Below are 12,979 nucleotides of genomic sequence, written 5' to 3' on the forward strand. Positions count from 1 at the left end.
CTTTGGTTTTGCATGTAACCATTTTCTATTTCAATAACTTGTTATTCAACATAATATTGTCCATATGCATGGTATAATTCAGCTATCAAACTAGATGATAAAATCTTACCGGAAATCTCTTTATTATAAGAGATTCAGTACACCAATCCCTCCGCATCTATGAATTTTTATTATTAAAAATAAAATAACCCCAGCATGTTGTAATTTGCCGTGTGGTATCTGTAGCTACTATAAGAGTTATATGTGAATTGTGAGGGATTCCTGCTTGAGATAATTAGAAAAAGAGAGTACTGGGGATTGAGAGAGCATAAATAAGGCTTGTAGGAAAGGAAAGGTTAGCCTGCTTTCTGAGAGAAGACTTGGAAGAGGTAGGGGGGAGCAGAGGCTAAGTCAGTCTAGACCTTGACTCTGAACTGGTGACTCTGTGAGTCTTGGCATGAACTTGTCATGGGCCAAGCAGAGAGTGGGAAAGAGAACTGAGCTGCACCTGCTCAGCCTTGTCAGTCCCAGCTACTTTACATCTCTGAGGCCACCTTGGGCCCAAGGAATTAGGAGCCAAGACCCTAAGTCGTAAAACCAGAAAGCAATGTGATGTATGATCAGGCGGGAGAGAAAAGCTCATTATCATGCTGTATCTGCAATCAGGCAATATCAATTTACAAGCATCTCACTGAAGTTATGGAGATGAGAGACTAGACATTTCCAATGAGATAAGAATGACTTGAGTCATATATGATCCATTTCTATTTACTTAAGATGTATAAAATAGAATTTTCATGTCCTTTATTTAGTGTGCTATTTTCATTGTTTTCATTTGAATGAAAATTTAAGAACTTGTATGGGCTTATTTGTGGTGATGCCTAAATTCTCCTTTTCCTAACTGGTAAATTCTCCTATCATAGGGATTTGGGGAGCCTGGCCCCAATGGTGACCCTATTGGATGGTCCATTGTGACCAAAGGACCATGAGACAGACCCATGACAGTCTCTGAAAATACAACGAAGTGAGACCGGAGGACTTTGCCTTTTCCTCTTATTTTGATGCTCATTAGCTAACTCACATCTTACACGTTTCATATGCTCTGATCTGAGCCATGCAGGGCGCCCTTCTCTCCCCAAATCTCTCCTTGCAGAGGCGCTAGGCAGCCATGGGTCCAGGAGGGCCGACCCATTGTTTGGCAGTGGGTAAGAAAAGCCCTAAGGTTTTGCTTTATTTTGCAAAATGGGTATACAGTCTACAAACTTGCATTGAAAATGCACAAACAGATAACAAATGGCTGTTTTATCTGTGTGTCACAACTTAAAAATAAGAGTAGTAGGAACCAAAAACTCAAAGGACGTGAGGTAAAATTCCCCGAGAAAACACTCTCTGACCAAATACCTAAGTGTCCACCCCATGTTGCTTACCGCCATGCACACTGCAGCTATTGACCCCTGGAGCACAGCTCCGTTCACAGAGACCACCACGGGAACAAACCCGGTACAGGGGCCCTGCAGAGGAGCTAGTGCCCCCAGGTGGCTGCTATCACCACAGTGGGCCTTGGAAGATGCTGTTGTTTAGTTGCTGTCCGGGCAGCTCCGATTCGTGACGACCCCATGTACAGTGTTGCCTGGTCCTGCACCACCTTCATGATCATTGGTATGCTCAAGTCCACTATGGCAGCCTGTGTATTTTGAGTACCTTCTACCCTAGGGGGCTTACCTTCCAGCTATACTGTATAAATTCTGTTGTGATCCATAGGATTTTCAGTGGCTAATTTTTGGAAGTAGACTCCAGGCCTTTCTTCCTACTCTGTCTTAGTCTGGAAGCTCCACTGAGACCTGCACACCATGGCTCAGTCTGCTGGTATTTGAAATACCAGTGGCATAGCTTCCAGCATCATAGAAACATGCAAGCCACCATAATATGATAAACTGACAGGCAGGTGATGGCTGGGAAGATAAGGGAAGACCCATTTCAGCATGCCATATAATTTGCAGCTCTAAAGCAGACCTCTTTGCTGTCCAAAGCAGTTGATGCCGGCAATACACATTGTTTGCTTGGATCTGTGTGTCTATTCTCTGATTTCTCCCAGTTCCATTTTCAAGGTTTCAAACTCTGACTCCAAAGAATCTGGAGGTGTTTTACATGTGTAACAACTTTAAAAGCTGAATTTTTAAAAATTTCTTAAAAGCACTCAACGAGGCCACTGAATTACCTGTGCATGCTTTGAGACCCAGTGACGGAGAACATTCAGGACTCGATTGGTGGCTGTCCTACGTATAATGAACTCCTTGTCGCACGTTCTCTCGGTGTTGTTAAATCCTTAGGAGGAGGAGAAACATACACACATTGTAGTTAAAGCCAATCCTTAGGAACCTGCAAAAGGTCACTTACTTTAGGACATTGGTTAACGAAAGCCAAGGATGGCATATCTTGGCGTAGAGATGCAAGTGGTTTCAGACTGTTGTAAATTCAGCTTACCTATTATACTCTCAGCAGCATGTTACAGGTGCAATTAAATGAATAATGTTCACTTATTTATTAAAGGCCACTGATTAAAGCTAAGCTGGTCTAAAGAGACTTCTATTTACGCCTGTCTTGTTCTATAATATAAAGCCAAGAAGGAGCTTTAACAATGTATTTGAATCAGCATTAGTTTATGCTCTTGCCCCAAAGTGATTATATAACCAACAGCATTTTCAATATTTGTGGATGGATGATAAGCCCATACCTTGGCCCACAGATTATATAAATACTTTACGGTATATTCACATAGTGAGAAGTAACATTGCATATGGTTAAGAGTGGGTTCCAAAGCCAGACTACCTGGGGTCAAATCCCTGTTCTCCCACCTGGCAAGGTATTTCACCTCTCTGGTGACCAGTTTCCTCATATGTATAGTGGGATAATAAATATACCCACCTTGTAGAATTGTGGGTATTAAAGGAGTTAAGCATTTAAAATGACACCTGGAACACAGTGAGAGCTCAGTAAATGTTGGCTATTATTACAACTCAATATTGGTTCAGTGTCTGAGTTCTTTCTGTGCTAGCCTACCTTTCCATCTTGGTGACCTTCTTACTACCCAGAAACTGTTTTAATATTTTTCTACTTCTTCCCTATTTTAAAATATTTTGTCTTCCAATCATAGTTAAGTGATACATTTCCTTTGAAAATTAATTAAAGCCTCATATAACTTTACCAGCAAACTTCTCTTAAGAGTTGTATGTACTCACTGACTCGATTTCCTCATTTCCTACTCTCTCTACATCCTATTCCAAGCTTCTGGCCCCATCTCTCCACCAAAACAGCTTCCATTAAGATCACTAACAATCTCCATGTCCCCATAGCCAAGCGACAGACTATAAAAAAACAAAACAAAACAAAACCCAAACTCGTTGCCGTAGAGTCAATTCCAACTCATAGCAACCCTACAGGACAGAGAACTGCCCCAAAGGGTTTCCAAGGAGCGGCTGGTGCATTCGAACTGCTGACCTTTTGGTTAGTAGCTGTAGCTCTTAACCACTGTGCTACCAGGAAATCTCATTTAAGCCTACCACTTAAATGATCAACTATAAGCAAACGACTCACACATTTATATCCCCAGATATCTTTTCTGAGCTCCAGACCCATATATCCAACTGATACTTACCTCTTTGCTGTTTTAAAAATATCTCAAACTCAATACGTCCAAAAGAAAAACCCATGACCTTTCCACAAAACCTTGTCTTCTCCTAGCGTACCCTATCTCAGTAAAGAATCATCGGCATCCATCTAATTAATATAAGTGGAAACTCTGGAATTATTCTTGACTCATCTCTCTCCTCCTTCCTGAAAATTTTACCTGCAAAATAAATCTCTCCCAAATGCGTCTACATCTTTCTATCTATAAAGCCCACACCAGAGATGAGCTACCAGCAACTCTCATCTGGCCTACTGCAATCACCTCCCAAATGGCTCCACTTTCACGCTTGCCCTCCTCAGATCTGTTCTCCTCATTGCATTCAGAAGGATCTTTTCACAGGGAAAATTAGAATGTGTCATTCCTGTGTTTAAAGCCTGTCAATGGTTCTTATGATAAATACAAAACTCTTTAACATGGCCTACAAGTTCTTCCACGGTTTGGCCCCTAGTGCCTTCCCCAGCCTCTTCTGGAATCATGTTCTTCTCATGATTTCCCCTACTGTTTCACCATCCTTCTTTTAGTCTTTCATCCTCATCCCAGCGCCTTTGCACATGCTGTTCCATGGAGCAATTATCGCTCCCCTTTTCACCTAGTGAACATCCATTCCTGCTTCTTATTTCACTTCCCCAAGTGAGATCTTCCTGGTCTGAGTTAGACAAATCAGCATTACATATCTCACAGTACCGTGTACATTTCCTTTATAGCACTTATTACATTTGCAATTTTACATTTATTTATGTGAGTATCTGATCAACGCTGTGTTCTCCATAAAAACACTGATCATGTATGTTTTTACTGAGCATGGGCACATGCTACACACAATATATATTTGCTAAATAAATGAATGGAAGTCTGAATAGTAAGAGCTTGTTCTTGTTGTTGTATGCCATCGAGTTCATTTCAACTCACAGCGACTGTATGTGACAGAGCAGAATGGTGGGTGTCCTAGGCTTTATGGGAGCCGATCGCCAGGCCTTTGCTCCTGTGGAGCTGCTGGTTGGTTTGAACCACCGACCCTTTGGTTAGCAGCCTCTAGCACTTAACCATTGCACCACTAGGGCTCCTTTTAGTAAGAGATTACTGACTATTTATTGAATTCCTTAAATGTAGACAGGCATCTTCCACCCACCAGTAGACACTTAAATTCTGTCAGAGGATGGTGATGATGTACTCTTGGCAGAATAGATATCTTAAAAAACTTTCTGCTATTAAAAACTTCCAAATTCTGGGTAAAATATAATAAATACTCTTTTAAATGCTTAGCTGAATTCTTAAGAAAGCAAGGAATTTTCCAGGGCCAAACAACAAAGGGATCTTAAAACCAGAACCAAGCCCTGGAACTAATACTGTGTCTGCCCTGGGGGAGGCAGGTTACCAGTCTCAATAAGGTAGGATTTGGATTGTAACTGTCATGTGGGTTCAGGAGAAGAGGCCTTAGGACCTTCATGGAGTGGGGCTGGGGGTGCTGGAACTGAGACTCCCACATAAAGCTGGAACTCTCAAAGGACCACCCGCTCTGTGAAAGAGTAGACTAGGAAAACAATTTTCCTACCTACCCAAGGAGACAATGAAGAAATGTGTCTGCCTCAGCCTGGATCTCAAATGGGGGCAGCCGGTCGGGGGGAAGCTTCCCTGAGAGTTGATAACCATTGGCCCACCTCATGTAGGTTTGAAATTCAGATGGAACCACTATCTAGTGGTCAGCCCCTCTAGATGAGATGGTAAAATAAAAAGTGACCTAGGGCACAGGGTTTCTTTTAAAGGTGGTGGATTAACTAGGAAAAGGATCATGGTGATGGCTGTACAACATGATGAATGTAATCAGTGTCACTGAATTGTACGTGTAAAACTTGTTGAATTGGCAAAAGATTTGTTATATATATTTTTATTACAATAAAAATAATTTAAAAATATGAAATGGCCCAGGCCAATGATAACCCTAGAACTCCCAACAAAAGAACAGTCTATACCTCCCTGGAGGGACACCCACCCAACCTCAAACTGCACAGGATTACCACCTATAAAGCTCCTGAAGAAAAACTCACAATCTAAAATTACAAAACACATAAGCCATCCACCATGAGCAAGAATCATGCTCTATCTATAAGACACTATAAACACAGAGATCAGGAACCTGCTGCCATCCTCCACCACTACCACCATCACCAAGAATTTAAGGTATTTATAGTTTAAACATCTGAAAATTCCAATGTTTAAAAAGACCAATGATATCAGAGTGGGAACTGACAACATGAGAAAAAAAAAAACTTATTTCAGAAGTCAGATTTTACAAAAAACACAAAACTTCTTGAGATTAATAGAACTATTCTTCCAAATATTCTTGAAAAATTGAAATTTAAAACCCAACAGATAGGTAAATGTAGATTAGACCCAGCAGAATAAAGGGAGAGTAGACTGGAAACATATGAAAAACAGATCTGAGAAAATTACTCAAAATGCAACACAAAAAGCTAACAAGATGGAAAACAGAAAAGCTGAGTTAAAAGAAATAGGGGAAAGGATAAGAATTTTCAACATTAAGTGTAGCTGGAGTGTCAAAAGAAGAGACAAAAAAAATCTGAGCGAGGTAATGTATGAAAAGGACTTTCTAGACTTGAAAGACATAAATCTGCAGATTCAGGAATCACAGTGAATCCCAAGTAGGATAAATAAGACGAAAACCACTCCTAAACTGTGCAATGGTAGAACTCCAAGGCAAAGATATAGTTGAAGCAACAAGAGAGAAAAAATATGTGATCTATAATGAAAAGGAGATGAAGTGGATGGGAAATGGCATGGTAAATAAGAAGCAGCCGATTAAAAGGCTCGGAAGTCATATTAATCAAATTGGAGCTGAGGCCTCAATTGAAGTTGGAGCTAGTGAACAAGAAGTCAGCACCTTGCTGAAGGATCAAAGTCAAAAGCTCTTGACATACTCTGAAAGTGGGATGAGGCAAAGGTCTCCTCCTCCACTGATACAAATATTCATGATGTTGCTCTGGTTAGGTGCCTTCAAGTCGGTTCCAACTCATAGTGACCCTATGTACCACAGAACAAAACACTGCCTGGTCCTGTGCCATCCTCACAAATGCTGCTATGTTTGAGACCATTGTTACAGCCACTGCATCAATCCGTCTCCTTGAGAGTCTTCCTCTTTTTTGCTGACCTGCTACTTTACCAAGCACGACATCCTTCTCCAGGGACTGGTCCCTCCAGATAACACATTCAAAGTAACATAAGACGAAGTCTTGCCATCCTCACCTCCAAGGAGCTGTACTTCTTCCAAGACAGATTTGTTCATTCTTCTGGAAGTCCATAGTCTATTCAATATTCTTCACCAACACCACAATTTAAAGGCATCAATTTTTCTTCTGTCTTCATTATTCATTGTCCGGATTTTCTATGCATATGAGGTGACTGAAAATACCATGGCTTGGGTCAGGTGCACCTTAGTCCTGGAAGTGACATTTTTGCTTTTCAACATTTTTGCTTTTCAACATTTTTAAGAGTCCTTTGCAGCAGATTTGCCCAGTGCAATGTGTCGTTTGATTTCTTGACTGCTGCTTCCACGGGTGTTGATTGTGGATCCAAGTAAAATGAAATCCTTGACAACTTCAATATTTTCTCTGTTCATCATGATGTTGCTTATTGGTCTAGTTGTGAGGATTTTTGTTTTCTTTATGTTGAGGTCTAATCCATACTGAAGGCTGTGGTCTTTAATCTTCATCAGTAAGTGCTTCAAATCCTCTTCACTTTCAGCAAGCAAGTTTGTGTCATCTGCATAACACAGGTTATCAATGAGTCTTCCTCCAATCCTGATGCCCTGTTCTTCTTCATATAGTCCAGCTTCTTGGATTATTTGCTAAGCATACAGATTAAATAGGTATGGTGAAAGGATACAACCCTGATACACACCTTTCCTGACTTTAAACCATGCAGTATCCCCTTGTTCTGTTCGAACTGCCTCTTGATCTATGTACGGGTTCCTCATGAGCACAATTATGTGTTCTGGAATTCCCATTCTTTGCAATGTTATCCATAATTTGTAATGATCCACACAGTTGAATGCCTTTGCAGAGTCAATAAAACACAGGTAAACATCTTTCTGGTATTTTCTGTTTTCAGTCAAGATCCATCTGACATCAGCAATGATATCCCTGGTTCCACGTTCTCTTCTGAACCCAGCTAGAACTTCTGCAGTTCCCTGTTAATGTACTGCTGCAACCGCTTTTGAATGATCTTCAGCAAAATTTTACTTGTGTGTGATATTAATGATATTGTTCGATAATTTCCACATTCTTTTGGGTCACTTTTCTTTGGAATGGGTACAAATATAGATCCCTTCCAGTCGGTTGGCCAGGTAGCTGTCTTCCAAATTTCTTGGCTTAGACGAGTGGGCACTTCCAGCGCTGTATCCGTTTGTTGAAACATTTCAATTGGTATTCCACCAATTCCTGGAGCCTTTGTTTTTCGCCAATGTTTTCAGTGCAGCTTGAACCTCTTTCTTCAGTACCATCGGTTTTTGATCACATGCTACCTCCTGAAACGGTTAAGCATCAACCAATTCTTTTTGGTACAGTGACTTTGTATTCCTTTCATCTTCTTTTGATGCTTCCTGTGTCGTTCAATATTTTCCCCATAGAATCTTTCAATATTGCAACTCAAGGCTTGAATTTTTTCTTCAGTTCTTTCAGCTTGAGAAATGCCAAGCGTGTTCTTCCCTTCGGTTTTCTATCTCCAGGTCTTCGCACATTTCATTATAATACTTTACTTTGTGTTCTTGAGCTGCCCTTTGAAATCCTCTGTTCAGCTCTTTTACTTCATCAGTTCTTCCTTTTGCTTTAGCTACTCTACGTTCAACAGCAACTTTCAGAGTCTTTTCTTTCTTTGGTCTTTTCTTTCTTTCCTGTCATTTTAATGACCTCTTGCTTTCTTCATATATGATGTCCATGATGTCAAACTCAGTCATCGGTGTTCAGTGCTTCAAATCTATTCTTGAGATGGTCTCTAAATTCAGGTGGGGTATACTCAAGGTCTTACTGTGGCTGTCAAGGACTTGTTCTAATTTTCTTCAGCTTCAACTTGAATTTGCATATAAGCAATTATTGGTCTGTTCCACAGGTGGCCCCTGGCCTTGTTCTGACTGATGATATTGAGCTTTTCCATTGTCTCTTTTCACAGATGTAGTCAATTTGATTCCTGTGTATTCCATCTGGCGAGGTCCACATGTACAGTCGCCATTTATGTTGTTGAAAAAAGATTATTTTCAATGAAGAAGTTGTTGGTCTTGCAAAATTCTATCACGTGATCTCCAGTATCGTTTGTATCACCAAGGCCGTATTTTCCAACTACCAATCTTCTTTGTTTCCAACTTTCGCATTCCAATCACCAGTAATGCATCTTGATTGCATCTTTGATCAATTTCAGACTGCAGAAGTTGGTAAAAATCTTTGATTTCTTTATCTTTAGCCTTAGTGTTTGATGACTAAATTTGAATAATAGTCATATTAACTGGTCTTCCTTGCAGGTGTATGGATATTATCCTATCACGGACAGTGTCGTACCTCAGGATAGATTTTGAAATGTTCTTTTTGATGATGAACGCGATGCTACTCATCTTCAAGTTGTCATTCCCGGCATAGTAGACCATATGATTGTGTGATTCAATATGGCCAATACCAGTCCATTTCAGCTCACTAATGCCTAGGATATTGATGTTTATTTGTTCCATTTCATTTTTGACAACTTCTAATTTTTCTAGATTCATACTTTGCACATTCCACGTTCCAATTATTAATGGATGTTTGCAGCTGTTTCTTCTCATTTTGAGTCCATGCCACATTAGCAAATGAAGGTCCAGAAAGCTTCACTCCATCCACGTTATTAAGGTCGACTCTACAGCAGCTCTTCCCCAGTCATATTTTGAGTGCCTTCCAACTTGAGGTGCTCATCTTCCAGCACTATATCAGGCACTGTTCTGGTGTTATTCATAACGTTTTCACTGGCCATTTTTTTCAGAAGTACACTGTCAGGTCCTTCTTCCTAGTCTGTCTTAGTCTGGAAGCGTAGTTGAAATCTGTCCATCAAGGGTGACCCTGCTGGTATTTGACATATCGGTGGCAAAATTCCAGTATCACAGCAACACGCAAGCCACTACAGTACGAGAAACTGACAAACATGTGGTGGTTAGTCTGTATACAACAGCTTATTTGGTCTATTAATATACAGGTGTCCCACTGCTTTCATTTTAATGGAATATGAGTTAGCAACGTTTGTTTGCAAGGGACAGAAACTGGCTTAGTGTAAAAAGGGAATTACTGGTTCATGTATCTGGAGGTAGCTCTGCGTTCAGATCCAGTTTGATTCAGAGGTACGTGATGTCAGCCTGGCCCCTCTCTGTCTCTCTTTAGTGCTCTCATTTTGCTCATCTCTAGGTGCTAGCTTTATTTCCACATAGCAAAACTGGTGAGATCACGCTACTTTCATAGCTTCACAACACACCATGCTTTCTGGTAGATTCCCCTGAAGGGAGAGAAAGTTTCTACCCCAGAAGTCTCCAAACGAATCCTGATCAAACTCCATCATGTGCCCTTCTGTGAACCCATCACTGTGCCTGGGGGGTGGGGTAAGCTCCCACTCAAAGCACATGGTCCAGAATGCAAAGAGGCAGTTTCTCAAAGGTGCTGTTGGCAAGATACTATGAGACAATGAACAGATGTGCATAGCTTTTTTTTTTTAACCTTTTTATAAGTGTATCCTATCTTTCGGTTTTTAAATTCTCCTTACTCAGGTCAACCTGAATTTTTTTCTAAGTGCAATTAACTGTAACAATGAAAAAATACATCCTTGAAGATAGAGGAAAAGAAGCTCAGCAGGCCAATCATCTTGTGATGGAAAATATACGAAGAATGGTAAAATCAATACCTTTTCTCTGCTTTCATCTTTCAAGGAAATCAGTAACTAAGAATGGTAGTTGAATTGTTCTCATGGATTTTTAAAAAATGTGTGCTGTTTAGATTCTTAAAGGAATAATTTTATATTGAGTGAAAAGTAAAACTTATTGAGAACTTTCGTATATTATTTCTTTTAGTTCTCACAAACCCATAACACACATTCCTCATTTTTGTAGATGAGGAAACAGAAGCTCAGAGAAGTCCAACAGCCACTTAACATCACACATGGTAAAAGCAGACTCAGGATTTATGGCCAGATTAACTGCTTCTAAAATCCAAGCTCTTTCCACTAAAACACGCTGTAAGTGCTTATTCGCCAGGAGTGGCATGTTCCCATTTATTGTTGTGTGATTTTCAGCTCTCCTCTGACTGTTGTCACCAGCTTTTGTGCTGGTGTAGAACTGCAGCAAGAACATACTGCTAATATGGAGTGACGGTTACTTTTGCCAAAGCCATTTCAGTGGAGTGGGGGCATTTGAGGAGTGGGTGGCAAGTGAAGTTGCAGAGTGAGCAAGATTAAATAACTTTCCAACAAAATTGTCTTGGGCAAGAAGGAAATGAATAGGCCAGAACTGAAAGGTGACAGAGACTTGTGGGGGGCAATCACTTGAACCAGTGTGAGGTGACAAAGTGGAGACATAAGTATAGATAACACTTTCAAGAAATTCTGCTTTGAAAACACACAGAGAAGTGGAGTAATAGCTGGTGACTGGAGTGCTATTGGCCATGTCTGCATACTGACAGGAATGACTGAAGGAAAGGAAAACTTGAAGCTGCAAGAGAAAGGAATTAACTGCAGGAAAAAGCCCCTGAGGCGGAAGGGGATGGGATGGAGGGCAGAGTGGAGGAGGGGACCCAAGAGCAGTGCAGGGATGAGTCTTCCAGAGCCACAGCAAGAAGGCAGAGGATGAAGTCCAAGTGCAGGAGGCCAGAGAAATTAGCGGAGGCAAGAAAAGGTCATTCTTGATTGTATCTATTTTTTCTGGAAGTCCGAGATAAGGTTATCAGCTGAGAGTGGAGAGAGGTGTGGGGATCTGAGCAGAGGAGATGGGAAATGGCCATCTCAGAAAGTAGGAAAATGACTTTACTAGGATGGTCTGATAGTGTAGAACGCCCATTTGAGACCAGAGGCCATGTATCTGAAGTGAGTCCAGGCAGCACGACTGTGGGGGTCTCTCCCGAAAATGGCTCCCCTCTGTCTGAAGGCCAAGTCCCTGACTCCTTCAGCATTCAGTTAGTCTTGGTCGCTCACACTCCGGGTCTTTGATCACACCATCTGAACTTGCCAAGCGAGGCTCCTGTTTTTCTTCATCTGCCCTGGAGGCAGCCTCAGAGCGGCTGAGGGTCAGAAGGGAAGCATTCATGCTTGCAGCTCCTCTTGCGGCCTTTCATTTTTAAATTCTGTGTCTTGCTTTGAAACGTACAGAAAGCACCGTAAGGAGAATACCACTTCCATTGGTTGTGTACTGAAGTGTGCAGTTTAGAGTCCCTCCCAGGATTCTCAGACAGACTCTGAGCCATTTGCTGCATATTTCTACTCAAGTGAATTAGCTTAACAAAAGCTGACTGGCTAATGGCTTTAAATTTAAAGAATCTCTTGGTTTTACATTTCCTGTTGTTTGTGTCCTCACTGGCAATGCCATTCCACCCCTCACCTGAAGCTGCTTTGAGGCAGGAACCACACCTACACCTTGGTGAGTCTCTAGCCCCCAGGACCCATGCCACAGAATGTGCCCTGGATAAATAGCTGCTGCATGAGCGCATGACAACCAGTTCTCTAACTACTTAATGAAGAATTTCTGCTAGGAAGACAAGGCTTGGACAACCCAGGTCCCTAATGGCAACAGCTTTAGATCCATTACTCTATCCATTGAGGGCAATGTAAAACAACTCACCATGCTGGTAATACTCCAGTGGTAATACTCCAAACTCCCTACTGCTGGGATCATCCCGTTCCTTCACTCTCAGCAGACCTCGTCACCAATGACTTGAAGCCTGAAGTTTCCTCGTGAAAAACATCAAGAGATACCTCAACCCTCTCTTCCCTCAAAATCTCTCTGCAACTCCATCTTCAGTCTCTTCCTTCCCACTGAAGGAGAGCAGCAAGATGGGACAGAAAGAACAATGTACCAGGATTTTTAAATGGGGTTAACTCACTGAGTAGCCTAGGAGAGGTCCCTTCCCCTCTCAGAGTCTCAATTTCCTTTTTAGTAATATGAGGAGCTTGTCTCATTCAGATGCCTCTGAGGGCCCTTCCCTAGTGTCTCTGTCAACAAAGCTCAGGTATCCCACCATGCTTCTGACACCCTCCTTCTTTGGCATCATCAATTACCTGCCTCCTACCTCCCCCCACCCTTCC

The 12,979-nt window shown here is 41.4% G+C and overlaps 1 protein-coding gene across 1 annotated transcript in view; it reads right to left on the reverse strand.

The window, feature by feature from the left end:
- RASGRF2 (Ras protein specific guanine nucleotide releasing factor 2) overlaps positions 1-12,979 on the reverse strand; it is a 281,781-nt gene that overhangs the window by 50,984 nt on the left and 217,818 nt on the right. The window contains exon 18 of the mRNA XM_004374457.2: positions 2,198-2,304. Coding sequence (XP_004374514.1) covers positions 2,198-2,304 — 107 coding nt within the window. The remainder of the gene's footprint in view (positions 1-2,197; positions 2,305-12,979) is intronic.

Source organism: Trichechus manatus, unplaced genomic scaffold (genome assembly GCF_000243295.1).
Source record: "Trichechus manatus latirostris isolate Lorelei unplaced genomic scaffold, TriManLat1.0 scaffold00029, whole genome shotgun sequence".
Lineage (NCBI taxonomy): Eukaryota > Metazoa > Chordata > Mammalia > Sirenia > Trichechidae > Trichechus > Trichechus manatus.